Below are 24,778 nucleotides of genomic sequence, written 5' to 3' on the forward strand. Positions count from 1 at the left end.
ATTTCATAAGTTTTTATCAAAATGGCTTCAAGTACCAGAGCATTTTACATAAGCTGAGCAACTCCAATTTTTATAACGGTAATTGATGAACAGGAATTCTTAATGAGACTTCGCTCTTGATTTCCTGTCCATATTGATCAATTAAGGTCAATTCAATAGTTTGTGCAATAAACCATTTCACAGTAATACCTAAACATACTGTATTTGTGATATTAATCCATCTAATAGCCATTTGCTTAAATTGCATAAATTAAATCTAAGCGATTGACTATCGTAAGTCTATTGTGTGATTGATTTGCATGTTAAAGTTGCAGAAAATCTTTGAATAAGCAGAAAAGTTATTTGAAATCTATTGTAAAAAAACCAAATTAATAAGTTCCAATCGACTTCCAAAAAGATTTATTGTTTAGTTTAGCAATCGATTTATAATTATCACTCTTCCGTGCTCATGGATACTTCGACAAATTTCACAATAAAAGAAAAACAAGACTAAACTGCAACGAAAAAGTATTTCAGATCAAACTCCAAGTTAGTGCAGACAGATGAGATTTTCACTGAATTGTTTTCTTTGTGTATTTGAACAAATCTATTTGTTAAAAAAATAAAATTTTGAAGAGTAGTGAAGTGGACAGTAAGTGCAATAATCGAAATGATTGAGAAACTAAAGCCATCGAATTTCCAACAATATTTGAAGCCTTTTTTGTACAAACTGATTGGTTGGACTGGTGAATCCGATATTGAAACAAGAAAAGCTTTGGCTCGCTTCGATTATCTCAATCAATTATTGCTTGTGAATTTATGTGGTGGACAAAAGCAAGAATACGATAAGTACTCGAAGAGTATGGATAGCAAACTGGATCGCTCGTATTTCATTCATTTACACAGTGATCCGAATGACTATCTTCATTTACTACCAAGGAAATGCTTAGATTGATTTATACTTAGGAAATTTGATTCCCGAAGATGTACAGCCGATGAAAACTTCCTTTCTCATATTAACTATTATTATCTTTTCCATCCTGTTTGCTGTTTGTGAGTACATTCATTACATCGAACGTTCTTGTTATTTTATAGCGTTCAGATGGTTTCTAAACATAAGCATTCATGGAGTTTCTCATGCACCTTTTATGTTGAATAAAAGATACTCACATTTGTGCAGTAAAGTTTGTCATCTATTCATGATAAATGGAATGTGAATCTTGATTTTTATGTGCACTTATACACTATCATTTACATAAATACTGCGTCTATATTTTCCGTCCACTTATTCAACCATATTGCACATCTTTTTCATTATTTACTTCTCTTTCTCGTCAGACTAATTGCAATTGCAGGTAACTTTTTGTTGTTATTTTCATTGATATTCATCTATTTCCAGATTTCATTTCTAAAATCATGCAACAAGTCCCTGTTTGATTGATTTTGATTTTATATATTGAATATTTAGTTCCTAATTATAGTTCTTTCGTGCTCATAAACATTTAGATATATTTGCAAGAGACAAGACTGTTTCCAGTGAGTAGATTCAGAAGTATTTCTGATCAATCTACAAGTTGGATAAAAACAGTTGCATGTGAATCAGAAAAATTGAAGTATGGATCTTCTATTCTAGTTTATTAAATTGTTCTTCATTATCAATTTATTACTTTAAAATATCCAAAATTTCCCTGCATAATTGTATAAAAATAAATGGTTGAAATGATTGAGAAACTTAAGCCAACGAATTTCCGTCAATATTTGAAGCCTTTTTTATTTAAACTGATTGGCTGGACTGGTGAATCCGATATTGAAACAAGAAGAGCTTTGGTTCGTTTCGATTATCTCAATCAATTGTTTCTTGTTAGTTTATGTGGTGGACAAAAGCAAGAATACGATAAACCAATTACTCGAAAAGTAGGGATAGCAAACTGGATCGCTCGTATTTCAGTCATTTACACAGTGATTCGAATGAGTCTGTTCATATGCTATCAAGACAATGATCAAATTGATTTATATTTGGCTAATTTCCTTCCTGAAGATGTTCAGCCGATGAAAACAGCATTTCTTGTAATAGCTAATATTGCCTTTTCCATTCTTTTTATGCTCCGTGAATACATTCATTACATCGAACGTTCGGGCTATCTAATATCATTTAGATTTTTCCTTGACATTCGTATTCACGGAGTTTCTTGTGGCCGTTTTAACTTGAATAATAGATGCTCACAATTATTCAATAAAATTTGCCATCTATTCATGATAAATGGAATACGTATCATGATTTCTGCATGTATTATCTCATTTTTGATCACAATCTCACTTCGTTTATATTTTCCGGGCAATTTCGCAACTAAAATGCACGTCTTTTACGCTATTTTACACATTCATATTGAATCTGTTGCACTAATAACACTTTTGACTGCTTTAGGCTCTATTGGAATATATCTTTGGACTATCGCTGCATTGATCATGGCACGCATGGATAGTATTATTGACCAAATCAAATATTGTTTAAATAAACCTAATTTAAGAGAAGCTGATCTGATTCAAGTTAATTTCCAGGTGATTCAGGTTTTCAATCACATTGACAAATCTAGTCGTAACTTGAATTATTTGCTTCTCTTCTTGGATGGACTAAAAGCAATAGAAGCTGACATTGTACTGCTATTTGCATTCATTTATATACTGTTTCCTGATGTAATTTCAAAGATACTCTCATTTGGAGGCATTGCGATCCATATTTTTCTCGTAATTGGCACTTATTGGGCGTCTAGTTATTATGTTAAAGTAAGTTTCAGTTGCATATTGAAATTTACTATCACTCATTTTTCCATGTCATTACTTGAAGGTTCTAAGCATACATGGATATTATACCAAACTTATATTGAATACACGAACGTTATGTGCCGCTCGATTCAAGGTAACTTTGCTCAGAAATATCCAATCTTTTCCTTTTTGCTGTCTTTTAGTATAAAACGCATGCAAAAAACTTACAATTAACTGATGTAAAAACATTTGCTTAGGCTTTAGAAATTCAAGATCGAATTACTATAAATCAAACTGGCATCCTAATCGGTGACTTTGGACTGATTACTCCTGAGTTTGCTCTTATTGTGAGTTTCATGTTTACTTATTATCTGAGTTCATATAAATGCTAATTCATTTTATTCATTGATCACAGTTTATATTGGAAAACATCAACTTCATCATGCTGCTAACTTGCAATATCAATTCTTTGGTTGAAACCTCATAAGTTTTTATCAAACTGGCTTCAAGTACCAGTACGTTTTACATAACCTAAACAACTCGCTGCTCCAATCATTTTGCATCATTGATAAACAGGTTTTCTTGATGCGACTGCGCTTTTTTTTTGTTTTCTCGTGCTCTTTCAATATTTATTACACGAGGATTCAAGATCACAATGGGAAAAAGCCCATGAAGGATAAAACTCTCGAAATTCAATTGTTTTGTCAAAAACCACATTTCAATATTACCTAAAAATTATTCATGCATCTAAATATGGATAGCAAAATTGAGACGATTGATTATCGAAATAAATTATTACTAACTTCCTGACAAGCTATCAAGTCTAGTGTGTGATTGATGCGCATGATAAAATTACAGAAAAAAGTTTGAATCTTAGAAGAGGTTGAAATCAAGTAATTGAATTGTATTATAATGGTCTATTCAAAGATGAAATGAGCTGTTAAATCAATATCGATTTGATTTTAGCCACAAAATTTGTCGCCAGCCAATTGATCGGTTTCGATTTAATTCATAATGATCACATTTTAATGAACATTTAGATGAATTCAACGAAATAAACGTTTCCATCAAATAAAAAGTTAAATGATCTGAAATGTATTGTAATGAAACGACATTGATAAGTTTGAATCAATTTTCAAATTTATTTGACTAATAAATAAAATTTTAATTAATGAATGAATTGATTAATGAATTCGGCGATAACATTCTTTATTGTTTAGTTTAGCAATTGATTTATAATTATCACTCTTCCGTGCTCATGAATATATCGACCAATTTCATGCACAATGAAAAACAAGATTAGACAAAAAGTATTTCAGATCAATCTCCAAGTTTGGAAGAAAAGTTTGAGAGATTTTCATTCTCATCAGATCTTATTTTAATTGCATTGGTTTCTTTGTGTATTTAAACAAATTTAATTGTTATTAAGTAAAAATAAAATGTTTTCCTTATTCTCATATGTCTCATTATACGAAATGCAATGGTTGAAATGTTTAAGAAACTGAAAACACCAAATTTCCGTCAATATTTGAAGCCTTTTTTATACAAACTGATTGGCTGGACTGATGAATCCGATATTGAGACAAGAAAAGCTTTAGCTCGTTTCGATTATCTCAATCAATTGTTTCTTGTTAGTTTATGTGGTGGACAAAACCAAGAATACGATAAACCAATCACTAGAAAAGTATGGATAGCAAACTGGGTCGCTCGTATTTCATCCATTTACACAGTCATTCGAATGACTCTTTTCATATACTACCAAGGAAATGCTGAAATTGATTTATTTTTAGTAAATTTGATTTCCGAAGATGTACAGCCGATGAAAACAGCCTTTTACATATTAACTATTATTATCTTTTCCATCCTTTTTGCCGTCCGTGAATACATTCATTACGTTGAACGTGCTGGTTATTTAATAACATTGAGAGCTTTTCTGAACATAAGCATTCATGGAGTTTCTCATACGCCTTTTAAGTTGAATAGAAGATGCTCACATTTGTTCAGTAAAGTTTGTCATCTATTCATGATAAATGCAATACGAATCTTGATTTTCATGTGCACTTATACATTATCATTTACATTAATACTGCGTCTTTATTTTCCGTCCACTTATTCAACCGAATTGCACATCTTATTCATGATTATACATATTTCCATTGAAACTGCTGCTTTGTTAACACTTTTTTTGCTTCGATTTGCATTGGAGTATATTGTTGGACTTTAGCTTTTTTGGTTACTTCAGGCATAGATAGTGCTATTGACCATATTAAATACTATCTAAATAAACCTCCTTTAGGTCAATTTGAACTGAAGCAGATTAATGAACGAGTGATGCTGGTTTTTAATTATATTGATCAACTTAATTGTTACACGAATTATTTACTCCTCTTCCTCTTTGGACTAATTGCAGTTGCAGGTAACTTTTTGTTGTTATTTTCATTGATATTCAATCTTTTTCCAGATTTCATTTCTAAGATCATCACGTTTGGAGGAATCTTAATCCATTTTTCTCTCGTAATTAGCACTTATTGGGCATCTCATTATCATGTGAAAGTAAGTGTCACTTGCATCTTAAACTTACATCTTAAAATTGAATATCACTTATTTTTATAAGTAAGTGGCAGTTACACATTGATATTTAATAACTTTATTTTCATGTTATTCTTTTCAGGTGCTAAGCGTACATGAATATTATACTAAACTTATATTGAATACAGGAACAATATGTTCTGCTCGATTCAAGGTAATCAACCTGCTGAAAGTTCACCCATTTGTCCAAAGCGATTTAATGTATTCCGTAGTTGGAATAACTAGTCTCAATTGACTGTCTTTCAGTAAAAAATGACATTTTATTGATGAAAAACATTTGCTTAGGCTTTAGAGATTCAAGATCGAATTAATGGCAACAAAACTGGCATCGCAATCGGAGATTTTGGACTGATTACTCCTCAGTTTGCTCTTGTTGTGAGTTTTTATTTCGTTTTACATCAATTTTGATGCACTTTATTCATTCATTTCAGTTTATTTTGGAAAATATCAACTTCATCATGCTTTTAACATGCAATATCAATTCACTGGTCTGATACATGAACTTTATTTCATATACTGGATGGAAGCTTCAATATGTTTTCTAAAAGAAATCAATTCACTCTATAATAATGATCTATGCAAAGATGAAATACTTTATTCAATATTATTAACTTCATTTTGTCGCAAGTTTTATAAAACCAGTATTTGATTGATTTTGATTTGTTACATTATTGAATTCATAATGATATTTCTTTCGTGATTATGAACATTCACGCATATTTATAAAACAGTAAACAAACAGTTTTTAGAGAGTAGAGCAAGAAGCAATTCAGATCGATCTAATAGTTGAATAGAAACAGTTGAAATTGACAAACTTTGCTTTCTTTTCATTGAATTGTTCTGTCTGTGCAATTATACATTATGGACTGCTTCAAAATAAGATATAATTAAAATGCATTTCCCTGCTTAAGCAAATAAAATCAAATGATTGAAATGATTTTTAAACTGAAGCCTTCGAATCTTCCTCGATATTTGAAGTCGTTTGCGTACAAACTGATCGGCTGGACTGGTGAATCCGATATTGAAACAAGAATAGCTTTAGCTCGTTTCGATTATCTCAATCAATTGTTTCTTGTTAGTTTATGTGGTGGACAAAAGCAAGAATACGATAAACCAATAACTCGAAGAGTATGGATAGCGAACTGGATCGCTCGTATTTCAGTCATTTACACAGTGATCCGAATGACTATCTTCATATACTACCAAGGAAATGATGAAATTGATTTATATTTGGCTAATTTGATTCCCGAAGATGTACAGCCGATGAAAACTTCCTTTCTTATATTAACAAACATTACCTTTTCCGTCCTTTTTATGCTCCGTGAATACATTCATTACATCGAACGAGCTGGCTATCTAATATCATTCAGATTTTTCTTAGACTTTCGTATTCATGGAGTTTTTTATGAGCGTTTAAACTTGACTAAGAGATGTTCACAGTTATTCAATAAGATTTGCCATCTATTCATGATAAATGGAATGCGTCTCTTGATTGGCTCTTGTGTTGGTATATTTGCAATAGCAATCGCATTTCGCTTATACTTCCCGAGAACTTATGCAACTAAACTGCACGTCCTTTTCGTGATTTTACACATTCCTATTGAAACTATTGCAACAATGACACTTTTTTCTCCTTTGATTAACATTGGAGTATATCTTTGGACTTTTGCTGCATTGACCACGGCACGCATGGATAGTATTATTGACCGAATCAAATACTGTCTAGATGATTCTAATTTAAGTCTATCTGAACTGAGACAAATTAATTTACAAGTGATTCAGGTTTTCAATTACATTGATAAATCCAGTTCTCATTTAAATTATTTGCTTCTCTTCCTGGATGGACTTATTGCAATAGAAGCTGACATTATGCTGTTATTTGCATTAATTTATAAACTTTTTCCAGATGTAATTTCAAAGATAATCTCGTTTGGTGGCATAACGATCCATTTTTTTCTCGTAATTGGCACTTATTGGGCGTCTAATTATTATGTTAAAGTAAGTGCATATTAAAATCTATATAAATCATTTTTCCATGTCATTACTTTAAGGTGCTAAGCGTACATGGATATTACACTAAACTTATATTGAATACTCAAACGATATGTTCACCTCGACTCAAGGTACGTAACTTGCCGCAATTCGCCCTCAAAGAATCACTGAATTCTGTATTTGGGATAGTCGTCAATTCCCTGTATTAAATTGTCTGTGAAAAAAACTGACAATTAACTAACAAAAAACATTTGCTTAGGCTCTAGAAATTCAAGATCGGATCACTATGAACCAAACTGGCATCAAAATCGGGGATTTTGGACTGATTACTCCTGAGCTTGCTCTTCTTGTGAGTTTCTTTGTGTTAACTCTATATCTGGACTCATATAAATGCTTAATAAATTAATTCATTGATCACAGTTTATATTGGAAAACATCAACTTCATCATGCTTCTAACTTGCAATATCAATTCTTTAGTTGAAACTTCATAAAGTTACTATCAAACTGGCTGCAAGTACCAGTACGTTATATATTAATCATATAATTCGCTGCTTCAATCGACAATTGACAGACAGGTTTTCTTAATGCGACTTCGCTATTATTGATTTATCCTCCTCTTTATTCATTTCATAATTAATATCACAATGCAACATCACAAAGTCCATGAAGGATATAACCATCGAACCGTTTTTGCAATATTACCTAAACATATTTGTGATATTAATGCATCGAACCACAATTTCAAAGACGGAATTGAAACCGTTTATTTGCATGCTGAAATTACAGAAAATCTATGAATCTTAGAAAAGTTAGAAATAAATCAACTGAATAAATTGTATTGTAATGATCTACGCAAAGATGAAATGATCTGTTAAATCAATATTGATTGGATTTTAGTCACATGTCTTGTTGCCCGAAATTGATTGGATTTGATTTAATTAATTATATGTCCGTGTAGATGGAACCGTTTTCATCGAATAAAAAGTTAGATGATCTGAAATGTATTGTAATAAAACAAAATTAATAAGTTTGAATCAATGCTGATGTATTATTATATGAAATTCAATGAAGCCCTCCTTTTATTTGACTAAATAAGATTTTAATGAATGATTTATTCGGCAATAACTAGGAGACATCCTTAATTGTTTATTTTAGCAATTGATTTATAATTACCACTCTTCCGTGCTCATGAATATTTAGACAAATTTCATAAACAATGAACAAAAAAGGTATTTCAGATCAATCTCCAAATTAGGAAGAGCAGTTGGGAATCATAAGATTTCAATTCATTATTTTTATTAAATTGTTTTCTTTGTGTATTAAAACAAATCTTATTGTACAAATTAAAAATAAATTTCTCATTATATGAATTGTAATGATTGAAATGATTGAGAAACTGAAGTCATTGAATTTCCGTCGTTATTTGAAGCCTTTTTTATACAAACTGATTGGCTGGACTAATGAATCCGACATTGAAACAAGAAGAGCTTTGGCTAGTTTCGATTATCTCAATCAATTATTTCTTGTTAGTTTATATGGTGGACAAAAGCAAGAATACGATAAACCAATCTCTAGAAAAGTATGGATAGCAAACTGGATCGCTCGTATTTCATCCATTTACACAGTGATCCGAATGACTATCTTCATGTACTACCAAGGAAATGATGAGATTGATTTATATTTGGCTAATTTGATTCCCGAAGATGTACAGCCGATGAAAAATGCCTTTCTTTTATTAACTATTATTATCTTTTCCATCCTGTTTGCTGTCCGAGAATACATTCATTACGTTGAACGTGATGGTTATTTTAAAACACTAAGATGGTTTCTAAACATACGGATCCATGGAGTTTCTCATGCTCCTTTTATGTTGAATAAAAGATGGGCACAATTATTCAGTAAAATTTGTCATCTATTTATCATAAATGGAATGCGAATCTTGATTTTCATGTGCACTTATACATTATCGTTTACATTAATACTGCGTCTTTATTTCCCAGCCACTTATTCAACCAAATTGCACGTCTTTTTCATGATATTACACATTATCATTGAAACTGTTGCTTTGTTAACACTTTTCTCTTCTTCGATTTGTACTGGAATATATTGTTGGGTTTACGGAGTGTTGATCACTTCAGGCATAGACAGCGCTATTGACCATATTAAATACTGTCTAAATAAACCTCCTTTAAGTCGAATTGAACTGAGGCAGATTAATGAACGAGTAATTCGGGTTTTCAACTATATTGATCTAATTAATCGTCACTCAAATTATTTACTTCTCTTTCTCTTTGGACTAATTGCAATTGCAGGTGACTTTTTGTTGTTTTTTTCATTGATTTTCAAGTTTTTTCCAGATTTCATTTCTAAGATCACCACGATTGGAGGCATCTTAATCCATTTTTTGCTTATAGTTGGCACTTATTGGGCATCGCGTGGTTATGTTAAAGTAAGTGTCACTTACGAATGCATCTTGAAATTTAATGTTACTTTTTTCGTGTCATTACTTGAAGGTGCTAAGTATATATGGATATTATACTAAACTTATATTGAATACGCAAACGAAATGTTCAGCTCGATTCAAGGTACTTACTATATGTTACACAAATTTGCTAAGAGCGATGAAATGAACTCCGTAGTTGCAATAACTAGTCTTTAATCGACTGTCTTTCAGTAAAAAATTGACACTTTATTGAAAAACATTTGCTTAGGCTTTAGAGATTCAAGATCGAATCAATTGGAACAAAACTGGCATCGCAATGGGAGATTTCGGCCTGATCACTCCTCTGTTTCCTCTTATTGTGAGTTGTTTTGTTGCGTTTGCATTAATATTGAAACACTCACATTCGTTTATCACAGTTTATATTGGAAAACATCAACTTCATCATGCTTTTAACATGCAATATCAATTCGCTGGTCTGATACAACATAAAGTAACTTTGTAAAGTCATTTTTGATTCAATTAATCAGATGTCCATGTAAATGAACGTTTAGATAAACCTAACTAAAAAACGCCGTTTTCTTCAAACAAAACTCGAAATGTATTTTAATTAAAGAAAATTAATAAGTCTGAATCCATTTGCAAAAAGATGAATCGTGAAAACGAGTCTGATTTTCTGATATTATATGAAATGCAGTGAAACCTTCTTTGTATTATAATCGACTAAATAAAATTTTAATGAATGTTTTATTCGGCAATAACTACGAGACATGCTTAATTGTTTAGTCTAGCAATCGATTTATGTTTATTAATCTTCCGTGCTCATGTATAGTTCGAAAAATTTCATAAACAATGAGAAAGAGATGAGACCGGAATAAAAAGCATTCAAATCAATCTCCAAGTTAGGAAGAGCAGTTGAAAAACATAAGATTTCAATTCCATTATTAAATTGTTTCCTTTGTGCATTAAAACACAACAAATTGTTACAAAGTAAAAAAAACTTTTCTGTGTCTAATTATATGAAGTGTAATGAAAACGCAGTTCCCTGCTTAAGCAAATGAAATCAAATGCTTGAAAGGATTTTTAAACTGAAGCCTTCGAATCTTCCTCGATACTTGAAGTCTTTTTTATACAAACTGATCGGCTGGACTGGTGAATCCGATATTGAAACAAGAAAAGTTTTAGCTCGTTTCGATTATCTCAATCAATTGTTTCTTGTTAGTTTATGTGGTGGACAAAAGCAAGAATACGATAAGCCAATCACTCGAAGAGTATGGATAGCAAACTGGATCGCTCGTATTTCAGTCATTTACACATTTACAAGAGTAAATCTGTTCATGTACTTTCAAGACGATCAAAAAATTGATTTATATTTGGCTAATTTGATTTCCGAAGATGAAATGCCGAGTAAAACTTCGATGCTTGTATTGACAAACATTACTATTTTCAATCTTTTTGTGCTCCGTGAATACATTCATTATATCGAACGTTGTGGTCACCTAACATCATTAAGATATTTCCATGATGTTCGTATTCATGGCGTTACATATGAACCCTTAATGTTTAACAAGAGATGCTCCCAAATATTCAGTAAAACCTGCCATCTATTCATATTAAATGGGATCCGACTCTTTTTTTTAATCTGTACTTATGCATTATCACTAACAATAATGTTGCGTCTCTATTTTCCGGCAACTTATTCAACTAAAATGCACATTTTTTTCATGATTTTAAAGGCTGTTTCAAAAGTAAAGAGACAAATGAATAAATTGGCTTAACTTTTTACTCAACGCTAATAGACAATTTTTAATGAGCTTTTTAGATAGTTTAAGAAATTTCCTTTCGATTGATATTAATATCGACCAACATTTTAAGTGAAAAATGCTCGAAAAACGAGTCGAAAATTCTTGTGTATGCAAGCGTGTTTGCCATTTCCCATGTTGAAGATGAAGGAGAAGTTCAGCAAAAGCGAGATATTTCCAGGGGAAAACTTGCCCCAGGCTCGTCCGTTTAGAAAATTCTGACTTTGCTGCGGCTAAATATGGGCTAAAAGATCAAATTGATCTAAATTGAGCTTAATTTTGAAGAAATCGATGCAAAATTACTATAAAAAAATCAATTAAAGATTGGGCAAGACTTTACTGGCTAGCCTGAAACAAAAATTACGTAAAATCTTTCGAGATGGTGCTACACAGATAATAAAATAATCGTCTTATTACCCAGGTTTCAATCTACTAAATATCTCAATATGAACTAAATACGATTAATATTTACGGAGATATTTAACTTTAAACCTTGTCTCTCTACTTATGAAACAGCCTTTACATATTCCTATTGAAACTGTTGCATTTATAACACTTTTCTCTGCTTTAGCTTCGATTGGAGTATATCTTTGGACTTTGGGTGCGTTTCACATAGCCCGTGTAGATAGTATCGTTGACCAGATCAAATATTGTCTCAATAAGCCTCCCTTAAGTCAAGCCAATTTGAGGCAGATTAATGAAAGAGTGATTCTGGTTTCTAATTATATCGATAAATCCAATGGTCAAATAAATTATTTGCTTCTCTACTTGGATGGACTAATTGCAATTGAAGCTGACATTATGTTGCTATTTGCACTGATTTATAAACTTTTTCCAGATTTCATTTCTAAACTTGTCTCATTTGGAGGCATTACAACCCATTTTTTTCTCGTAATTGGCACTTATTGGGCATCTCGTTATCATGTAAAAGTAAGTGTTATTGGGCTATTTGCAGATCATGTTTACAATTACTGTCGAGTACCCGGTTAAAGCAATTTTTTAGAGACCCATTTAAAGCAATTTTCACAGTCGCCATCTATGATTTTTTGATAATTTACATTGTTTTCATAATTTATATAATCCTTTCATTACCTAAATCTTAAACGCTGAAAGCCATTATCACTAGATGGAGACTGAGAAACACAAGTTGCTTTAACCGGGTACTCGACAGTACTTTATTTCATACTCTAAGGTGATGAGGATACATGGATACTATACGAAACTTGTATTGAATGCAAGAGCGAATTGTTTAGCTAAATTCAAGGTGCGATTACAATTTTATAAATATCCTTATGAAGCTCAGTTCAAGACAAGATTTGCTACTGTTTTTCAAAACATTTACACAGGGCTTGGAGATTCAGGATAGGATCACTGAGAATAAAACTGGTATTGCAATCGGAGATTTTGGCATGATCACACCTCGATTTGCTCTGATCGTAAGTAGAATGCTTTTCTCATGCGCATTCATTATGTGTTCGAAGGAATCATATTTCATTTTATTCGCTTATTTCAGTTTATATTGGAAAATATCAACGTCATTATGCTTCTAACGGTCAATATCAATTCTTTGGTTTATTCATCATAAACAGGCTTGAAGTAACAGTACGCTTCACATAATAATCATGATAATGTAAGTAATTAGAGGACCTTTTATTGTTATTTTCATTAATTTTTAATCTTTTTCCAGATTTCGTACAATTCTTTGGTTGAAACTTCTTAAGTCGCTATCAAATGGCTTCAAGTTTTACATAACCTGGATAACTCGCTGCTGCAACTACTATTTACACGACAATTTATAAGCAGGTTCAAGTAAAATCTGTAACTTTTTACCATTGACTTTGCTTAGAGTCAAATGATTTTTGCCTATTAAACTGACTCTATTGATCCAAAGAGACAATAGCAAACATAAGTACTCGCAGAAAGGATTGAAAATGAAGGAAGTTAGCCGTCAAATTGTTGGGTGAAATTCGATATTTGATCAATTTTATTTTGTCACAAAGCTCTACAATAAAATCAGTATATAATTTATTTTGATTTGATACATTCGTTAGTTAATTCATAATGATTATCCAACGATCAAAATTACAGAAATCTTTGAATAAGCGAAAAAATTGAAATCAATTATTATAACGATCCATGCAAAGATGAAATGAGCTAGTTTAATCAATATTGATTTGATTTTAGTCACAAATTTTGTCACCAGTAAATGATTGCTTTGATTTAATTAATAATGATCACATGTTCGTGTATATGAACATTTAGATCAACTTAACGAAACAGTTTTCATTAAATAAAAAGTTAAATGATCTGAAATGTATTTTAATAAGACAAAATTAATAAGTTTGAATCAATTCTCAATTTGAATCGTGAAAACGAGTCTAATTTTCTGATATTATGTGAAATGAAGCCCTCCTTTTAATTGAATAAATGAAATTTTAATGAATGCTTTATTCGGCAATAACTTAATTGTTTAGTTTAGCAATCGATTTATGTTTACCACTCTTCTTTGCTCATGAACACTTCGATAAATTTCACAATCAAAGCAAAACAAGATTAAACTGCAACAAAATGTATTTCAGATCAAACTCCAAGTTAGTAAGAGCAGTTGGGGATCGAAAGATTTTCATTTTTATTATTATATTTTCATGTAAATGTTTTCTTTGTGTATTTAAACAGATTTAATTGTTATAAAAATAAAATTTTGAAGTGTAGTAAAGTTGAAATGATTGAGAAACTGAAGTCATTGAATTTCCGCCGTTATTTGAAGCCTTTTTTATACAAACTGATTGGTTGGACTGGTGAATCAGATATTGAAACAAGAGAAGCTTTGGCTCGTTTCGATTATCTCAATCAATTGTTTCTTGTTAGTTTATGCGGGGGACAAAAGCAAGAATACGATGAACCGATCACTCGAAAAGTATGGATAGCAAACTGGATCGCTCGTATTTCATCCATTTACACAGTAATCCGAATGACTATCTTCATATACTACCAAGGAAATGCTGAAATTGATTTATATTTAGCAAATTTGATTCCTGAAGATGTACAGCCGATGAAAAATGCCTTTCTTATATTAACTATTATTATCTTTTCCATCCTGTTTGCTGTTCGTGAGTACATTCATTACATCGAACGTGCTGGCTATCTAATATCATTTAGATTTTTCCTAGACATTCGTATTCATGGAGTTTCTTGTGAGCGTTTTAATTTGAATAAGAGATGTTCACAATTATTCAATAAGATTTGCCATCTATTCATGGTAAATGGAATACGAATCTTGATTTTCATGTGCACTTATACATTATCATTTACATTAATACTGCGTCTATATTTTCCGTCCACTTATTCAACCAAATGGCACATCTTTTTCATGATTATACATATTTCCATTGAAACTGCTGCTTTGTTAGCACTTTTCTCTTCTTCGATTTGTATTGGAATATATTGTTGGACTTTAGCTTTTTTGGTTACTTCAAGCATGGAAAGCGCTATTGACCATATTAAATACTGTCTAAATAAACCTTTTTTAAGTCAAGTTAAACTGAAGCAGATCAATGGACGAGTTATTGAGGTTTTGAATGCAATGGATAAGTCTAATCGTCAAATAAATTATTTAATGCTCTTTCTCTTTGGACTGATAGCAGTTGCAGGGGACCTTTTGTTGTTATTTTCATTGATTTTCAATCTTTTTCCACATTTCATTTCTAAAATCATCACAATCGGAGGCATAACAATCCATTTTTTCCTCGTGATCGGCAACTATTGGGCAGCTCGTTATTATGTTAAAGTAAGTTTCATTTACATCTTGAGATTTAATGTAATTTTTCGCAATGTTATTGCTTGCAGGTGCTAAGCGTACATGGATATTATACTAAACTTGTATTGAATACAAGAAAGATAGGTCCAGCTCGATTCAAGGTGCGTCACTTGCTGAAAGTTGACCAATGCTCAAAGCAATTGAATGTATTCTGCAACTAGTCTGCAATTCGCTGTCTCTTAGTAAAAAATTAATATTTTACTGTTGAAAAACATTTGCTCAGGCTTTAGAGATTCAAGATCGAATCAATGGAAACAAATCTGGTTTCGCAATCGGGGATTTTGGACTGATTACTCCTCTGTTTGCTCTTATTGTGAGTTTTTTATTTCGTTTTACACCAATGTTGATACACTTTATTCATTCATTTCAGTTTATCTTGGAAAATATCAATTTCATCATGCTTTTAGCTTGCAATATCAACTCGCTGGTTTGATGAAGCATGCACTTTTTTCAACGAACTGATCGAAGCATCGAAATGCTTTCCAAAAGACATTGATCTGTTCAACTCGGATATATAATTATTTCATTTTTACAGATTTTCTTACAGAAAATTTCTGTTTCTGAATATGTCCTCAAGCCTAACAAATTAATATGAAAAATAAGTAAAGATACTCATCGTACAGAATCTCTGGCGAAATGTTTATATCTTGCAATTTGATGCAAAATTAACATTGTCATTGACATTCAAAGTAATGCAAAATGGAAGAGATGATCTTTAATGCTCATTTAACGTTAAATAAACCCAAATGCTGAATGAGAGTGACAAATGTTTGATAAATGGTCTGAAATGTATTGTGAAAACAAGTTTAATAAGTTTCTGCAGTTTGTAGACAAAAATGAATCTAACGAAGGATGTACAATACCTTCAGGCGATTTAAAAGTTTTCACAGATTTGCAATAACTGAAAACACAATTATGATAATTTAGAGAGCTTTTTATTAATACTTTGGTTAATTTATGAGAAACAAAATCGAGACGATTGATTATCGTAATGCATAATGACTAGCTTCCTGACAGGCTATCCAGTCAATTGTGTGATTGATTTGCATGTTTAAATTACAAAAAATCTTTGAATCTTAGAAGCGATTGAAATCAATTAACCCTATTGTATCAACTGATCGATCTATGACAAAGATGAAAAGAGCAGTTTAATCAATATTATCAATGTCATGCTGCCAAAAGCTTTATAACACAGTATTTGCTTGATTTTGATTTACATATTTAATATTCAATTCACTCTTTCGTGATTTTCAACATTTAAATACGTATTATACAGAAAGTAAACAAACAGTTTTCAGACTGTATTTTAGATCAATCTACAACTTTATGAAAAACAGTCGACCGTGAATAGAGAAACTGCAACAACTATTAAATAATTAACTAATAAATTGTTATTCTTTAGTAAATCATTGTTTCAAAATATAAAAATTTTCCCATTACAATTGTAAATATTCAGATAATTGCAATGTTTCAGAAGCTGAAGTCAGTGAATCTCCGTCGAAATTTGAAGTCTTTTTTGTGTAAACTGATTGGTTGGACTGGGGAATCCGATATTCCAACAAGAAGAGCTTTGGCTCGTTTCGATTATCTGAACCAATTATTGCTTGTGAGTTTATGTGGTGGACAAAAGCAAGAATATGATAAGCCAATTACTCGCAGAGTATGGATAGCAAACTGGATTGTTCGTATTTCAGTTATTTACACGATGATCCGATTAAGTCTGTTCATGTATTACCAAGGAAATGATGAGATTGATTTATATTTGGCGAATTTCCTTCCCGAAGATGTACAGCCGATGAAATCAGCCTTTCTTATTTTGACGAACGTTACCTTTTTTACCCTCTTTCTGCTCCGTGAATACATTCATTACATCGAACGTGCTGGCTATCTAATATCGTTAAGATATTTACTTGACATTCGTATTCATGGAGTTTTTTATGAACGTTTTATGTTGAATAAAAGATGTGCACAATTATTCAATAAGATTTGCCATCTATTTATGATAAATGGAATACGTCTCTCGATTTCCGCTTGTATCGCTGCATTTTTAATAACAATAACATTTCGTTTTTATTTTCCAGGCAACTTTTCAACTAAAATGCACGTCTTTTATGCCATGTTACATATTCCTATTGAAACTGTTGCATTAATGACACTTTTCACTGCTTTGATTAACATTGGAATATATCTTTGGACTTTTGCTGCGTTGGTAACTTCACGCATAGATAGTATTATTGACCAAATCAAATACTGTCTGAATAAACCTTATTTAAGTGAAGCTGAATTGAGACAGATTAATCACCAAGTGATCCATGTTTTCAATAATATTGACGACTCTAGTCGCCAATTGAAATATTTGCTTCTCTACTTGGATGGTCTAATAGCAATAGAAGCTGACATTATACTGTTATTTGCGTTAATTTATAAAATTTTTCCCGATTTTGTTTCTAAACTTGTCTCATTCGGAGGCTTTTTGATCCATTTTTTCCTCGTAATTGGAACTTATTGGGCGTCTAGTTATTATATCAAAGTAAGCTTCAGTTTATATTTAAATTTATTATCACTTATTTTTTCATGTTATTCTTTGCAGGTGCTAAGCGTGCATGGATATTATACTAAACTTATAATGAATACAGGAAAGATACGTCCGGCTCGATTCAAAGTACGTAACCTTCTGAAAGTTTCCCAATGCTCAGAGCCATATAATGTGTTCCGAAGTTGGAATAACTAGCCTTTAATTGCTTGTCTTTCAGTAAAAGCTGACATTTTATTTATGAAAAACATTTGCTTAGGCTTTAGAGATTCAAGATCGAATCAATGGAGACAAAACTGGCATCGCAATCGGAGACTTCGGGCTGATTACCCCTCAGTTCGCTCTCATTGTAAGTTTCTTAGTGCTAAATTTTTATCTAGATTTGAATATCATGATAAATGCTAATATATTTTATTCATTGGGCACAGTTTATATTGGAAAATATCAACTTCATCATGCTTCTAACTTGCAATATCAACTCTTTGGTTGAAATTTCATAAGTTACTATCAAACTAATAGCTGCAAGTACCAGTTACATATAGCCAGCATAACTCGTAAAAAGTTTTGACTGTCTGTTCGTTTTTTTCAACAAGAATTCAAAACTAATATCGCACAGTAACATAATAAAATAACATAGCAAAGCGACATAATATACATGGAGGACATATATCAACTTCGGTCAATTGGACTGTTTTTGCAACTACCTAAAAAGTTGTGATATTAATCAATTTAACCGCCCCAATAGCCAGCTACTTTGGTTAAATTATGAATTCATAAAATATCCACTTTCTAGGTTGTCTACAAAGTTTGTATCATTGAATGTATAAATAAACTCTGCCACTTTTTACTATTGACTTTGCTTGAATTGAATTGACTCAATAATTCCAGAGAGACAATTGCGAACATAAGTGCCCACAGAAAGGATTGAAAATAAAGGAAGTGAGACGTCAAATTGTGAGTTGGAATACGCTATTTAATCAATTTTATTTCAGTCAAAAAGTTTTCTTTTTTGTTAAATTGTTTAAAATATTACAAAAATTGCTGCGTAATTGCATGTAATCAAATGATTGAAACGATGAGAAACTGAAGCCATCGAAGATTGTCCAATATCATTTAGATTTTTCCTTGACATTCGTACTCATGGATTTATAATAAGTATGAATCTACAATGTACATGTACAATGTTGAATAAAAGATATTCATTCACAACTATTCAGCAATTCATCTATTGATGGTAAATACATAATATGAATGAACCATGTATTAGAATCAATCTTTTCATTCTCCTTTGTATAAATAAGTAGAACCATAAACCTTTTATGCATGTTTATTTACTTGAACTTATTCAACTAGCTCGAAATACGTTATTCAATCAATTTATTAATTTAGTTTCAACCATTCATGCATTCAGCACGGCACGTATAGATAGTATTATTTGCTTCTCTACTTGGATGGACTTATTGAAATAGAAGCTGATATTATGCTGTTATTTGAATTCATTTATAAACTTTTTCCAGATTTTGTTTCAGACCTAATCTCATTTGGAGCCATTAAGATTCATATTTTTATCGTTATTGGAACTTATTGGACATGGAGTTATTACTTCAAAGTAAGCTTCAGTTTATTTTACTGCCACTTATTTTTAATGTTATTCTTTGCAGGGGCTAAGCGTGCATGGATATTATACTAAACTTATATTGGATACACAAGCGATATGTTCAGCTCGATTCGAGGTACGTAACTTTGCTCAAAAATATTCAATCTTTTCCTTTGTGCTGTCTTTAGTCTGAAACGCATGCAAAAAACTAACAATTTATTGATGAAAAACATTTGCTCACGCTTTAGAGATTCAAGATCGAATTACTATGAACCAAACTGGCATCCTAATCGGTGACTTTGGACTGATTACTCCTGAGTTTGCTCTTATTGTGAGTTTTCGACGGTTTCAACTTACTGGATTCATAAAAGGCTAATACATTTTATTCATTTATCGCAGTTTATTTTTGAAAATATCAACTTCATTATGCTTCTAACGATCAATATCAGTTCTTTGGTTGAAATGCAATAAGTTGTTATCAAACTCGCACCAAGCACCAGTACGCTTTATATAACCAAAATAACTCGCTGCTGTAATTTTTAAATAAATTTTTACATGACAATGTTAAACAGGTTTTCTTAATGCGACCTCGCGAGTAAAAATATTAATTTACCGTTTTCTTTTATTAAGGTTTATTTAATGTAATTAAAGCATCTAATAGTCATTTACTTGGGTTAAATATGAAAAACAAAATCGAGACTAAATTCATTATCGAAATAAATGATAAATAAATAAATAAATGTAACTAGCTTTCTGACGAGCTATTCAGTCTATCGTGTGATTGATTTGCATGTCAAAATTACAGAAAATCTTTAAATCTCAATTAACTGAATTAACTCAACTGATCGATCTATGGAAAAGATGAAATGAGTAGTTTAACCTAAATGATTAATGCCAATATTCGGTGCAGAATGACCTTGTTCAATCGGGTAGAAATATTACAATCACATCCCATGAAACCGTGATAAAGTGTCGTAGAACCAAAATGACATTAAAGTCCATTGTCAGTTCCTTGTTCGCCGTGTAGGCGCTAGCTCAAAATAGGCCAGATCTAGCGACTTTTTAACCTGTTTCCTAAATCAAACCTGTCGATCGAACATCTAACATAAAACTGACAAAAAATCTAAAAATAAGATAAACCTGTTTAGATCACAGAATTCTTGATACGTTTAATATTATTGAAAAAAACGCTAATCCCACGAAGTGACATTATCAGAGGTTTGACAGTATTCATTTCAGTTTATATTGGAAATATCAACTTCAACGATCCACAGAAAAATATTAAAAAAATTGAATATCAAGTAAAGTAATTGTATCATAAAATGAGGCTCACAATCAATTTCACTTCATTCGTTTTGTCACTCAGCTATTGATTAATTTGAATTTATTTTTAATCAACATTTATTCGTGACTATGAACATTTAGATGAATCAAACAAACGCTTTTCGTCACATAGAAAAGTAATTGATCTGAAATGTATTGGAATAAAAAAAGTTAATTAGAAACAATATTCTTGAATATGCGTCAAAGCCTTTCTTGTATGCAAATAAATAAATATTTAATAAATATTTGACTCGAAAATTGATTTACAATTATCACTCTTTCGTGCTCAAATATTTCGATAAGGTTATCAATCAATGAAAAAATAATCTGAACGGGAACCAACCAGTATTTCAGATCAGTCTCCAAGTTATAAAGAATTGTATCATCGTGAGATTTCCATTTCCATCAGATCGTCTCTTTATTCGTTTGCTTGTATCCAAACAAATTTACTTTCGATTTACTTTAAAATAATGTAAATTATTTCCGTGGCTCATCATATGAATTTTTGAATTTCAAATGACCGAAATGATTGAGAAACTGAAGCCATCGAATCTTCGTCAATATTTGAAGCCTTTTTTATACAAACTGATTGGTTGGACTGGTGAATCAGATATTGAAACAAGAGAAGCTTTAGCCCGTTTCGATTATCTGAACCAATTATTGCTTGTGAGTTTATGTGGTGGACAAAAGCAAGAATACGATAAGCCAATCACTAGAAAAGTATGGATAGCAAACTGGATCGCTCGTATTTCATCCATTTACACAGTAATCCGAATGAGTCTCTTCCTTTACTACCAAGGAAATGATAGTATTGATTTATATTTTGCTAATACGATTCCTGAAGATGTACAACCGATGAAAACAGCGTTTTTTACTTTAGCTGCTATCATTTTTTTAATCCTTTTTGCTCTCCGAGAATACATTCATTACATCGAACGTGCTGGCAATCTAATATCGTTAAGATATTTACTTGACATTCGTATTCATGGTGTTTCTCATGCACCTTTCATGTTGAATAAAAGATGCTCACAAAAACTCAGTAAAGTTTGTCATCTATTTATTGTAAATGGGATGCGAATTTTGATTTTTATGTGCATTTATACATTATCGTTTACATTGGTATTGCGTCTTCATTTTCCGGCCACTTATTCAACCAAAATGCACATCTTTTTCATCATTTTACATGTTCCTATTGAAACTATTGCATTAGTGACACTATTCTCTGGTTTGATTAACATTGGAATATATCTTTGGACTTTAGCTTATTTGGCTACTTTAGGAATGGAAAGCGCTATTGACCAAATCAAATATTGTCTAAATAAACCTTTTTTAAGTCAAGTTAAACTGAAGCAGATCAATGGACGAGTTATTGAGGTTTTGAATGCAATGGATCAGTCTAATCGTCAAATAAATTATTTACTTCTCTTTCTCGATGGACTGATTGCAGTTGCAGGTGACCTTTTGTTGTTATTTTCATTGATTTTCAATCTTTTTCCAGATTTCATTTCTAAGATCATCACGTTTGGAGGAATTTTAATCCATTTTTTCCTCGTCATTGGTAACTATTGGGCATCTCGTTATTATGTTAAAGTAAGCGCTACTTAAATTAACAAAGTGAATATCACTTATTTTTCCATGTGTTTACTTGAAGGTTCTAAGCGTACATGGATATTATACGAAACTTATATTGAATACACGAACGATATGTTCTGCTCGATTCAAGGTGCGTAAATTGCTGAAAATTATTAATAACAAATGTTCTTAGAGCAATTGAATTTATTAACTGTCTATTAGTAAAAAAATTCATGCGAGTAACAGAGTCTCTATTGATGAAAAATATTTGGGATATACTTCCGAAAACGCCCCATTGTCAAAAAAACACCACAACACGTGCCCAAATAGAAAAAAGTATGAAAAAAACGAATATCGTATCGAAAATTTGCGCATGCGCACCAGTCAAAAGTTATTACCATAAATCACGAAATTTCTTGTACAGTGTTTTGCATTGAATTAACATGTAAAAAACTGTATAATCATATAAAACGTAGTGCTTAGATTAGTTTGATGATTTGTAAGCGAGAACCTAACCTAACCTAACCTAACCTAACCTAACCTAACCTAACCTAACCTAACCTAACCTAACCTAACCTAACCTAACCTAACCTAACCTAACCTAACCTAACCTAACCTAACCTAACCTAAGCAACGCAAATGGTAACCTAACCTAACCTAACCTAACCTAACCTAACCTAACCTAACCTAACCTAACCTAACCTAACCTAACCTAACCTAACCTAACCTAACCTAACCTAACCTAACCTAACCTAACCTAACCTAACCTAAGCAACGCAAATGGTAAAACGTTTGCAAATCAAGTTAGCTAATGTTCGAATGCCTCCCGATGCTGAAAATGTTTGAACCTCTCTTTAAGCAGACTAAAGTTAGTATTGATCCGACAAATCTAAATTACTCGTGCGCATAAGAAATTAGCGAAAATAAGCTAATAATAATTTTGATTGCCATTAGCATAAAAAAGCGTAATAATCAAAATTGTATGAAACTAGCGCATGTGCATATCATCCAAATTAGCTTTTATTTGTACACTCTCTTCATACTTACGTCATATTGAAAGTTACATTCATTTCTCTAGTTCAACTTGTTGAAGTCATTTCATTCTTTTGTTCCTTCAAATTTTCCAAAATAAAAATGGCAAGTGCTCGATCGACCGATAAACCTTATAATCTGTTTCGACTCATGAGCGAAATTCCAAATGAGCAAGCTGCTCGAAATTGGGCTCATAATCGTGGACTGGTTCCGAAAAAAGCTTGGTGCGCAAAACACCAAAAAGAAAATGTGATCTCACCTGGCCCTTTGTTCGGAAATTTTAGGTGTCGTGGAAGCCGCAAAGGTCACCCATTTGACCATTACAACGCTGCAGCCACCAATACGTGGTTTGAACGGTTGCATACCGATATTCGACAAAGGCTAATAATGACATATTGCTTTTCCTCGGGATTTTCGTTCCAGCAAACAATAAACGAGTGCAGTATCAAAGATACCATTGTTTCATCTGAAACTGTTAGTGATTTATTCACATATTGCCGTGAAGTTTGCATGGCCACTCTCGACTCTATCTACACAGCAGAAGGAAAAATTGGTGGAGACGGCGTTGTTGTAGAGATCGACGAATGCAAAATCGGAAAGCGCAAGTACAATAGAGGACGAATGGTCGAAGGTCATTGGATCATTGGCATGATCGAACGTAATGGAAGAAAAGCCTACCGATTGGAAATTTGTCCTGACAATTGCAGAAGCCAAGAAACGTTATTGCCGCTCATACAAAAACATGTTGCAACCGGAACCGAGATTCATACAGATCTATGGAAAGGCTACTCAAATCTTTCTGAACATGGATATATCCACAAAACGGTCAACCATAGTCAGAATTTTGTTGACCCAAACACTGGCGCCTATACGCAAAACGTGGAATCGAGCTGGAGATCTCTTAGAAAACGTTTGTCGAGAGGCGGTGTGAAAGAAAATTTGGATCTTCATCTATGCGAGTTTTTGTGGCGGCGACATTATCGATTGTTGAAAGCTGATCCTTTCAAAGCATTGATAATGAATATCAAACATGTTTATCCAGGACTTCCACAAAAGCCTGAAGAAAGCTGCTCTGGAACTGACAGCTCATAATAAAATATTACTTTTTCATACTCAAAAATTTTCATAACAATAAAATCAGAATATTTACGATAAAATCTGCATTCGAATTATTTAAATTAGTTCTGTTACTTTCGCGTCGTTACTTACTTAGTCTGCTTAGAGAGAGGTTCAAACATTTTCAGCCTCGGAAGGCATTCAAACACTAGCCAACTTGATGATTTGCAAACGTTTTACCATTCGCGTTAGGTTAGGTTAGGTTAGGTTAGGTTAGGTTAG

At 32.0% G+C, this 24,778-nt stretch overlaps 1 protein-coding gene across 1 annotated transcript; it reads left to right on the forward strand.

Annotated features, from left to right (window-relative positions):
* The first annotated feature begins 23,542 nt into the window (after positions 1–23,542).
* Positions 23,543–24,532, forward strand: LOC149093339 (uncharacterized). The gene has a single exon (XM_089269326.1). It carries the CDS (start codon positions 23,543–23,545, stop codon positions 24,530–24,532), a length of 990 nt encoding a protein of 329 aa, XP_089125452.1.
* The last annotated feature ends 246 nt before the right edge of the window (positions 24,533–24,778 follow it).

Source organism: Tetranychus urticae, chromosome 3 (genome assembly GCF_039701765.1).
Source record: "Tetranychus urticae isolate SD_2017Ah chromosome 3, NJAU_TeUrti_SD_1.0, whole genome shotgun sequence".
Classification (NCBI taxonomy): domain Eukaryota; kingdom Metazoa; phylum Arthropoda; class Arachnida; order Trombidiformes; family Tetranychidae; genus Tetranychus; species Tetranychus urticae.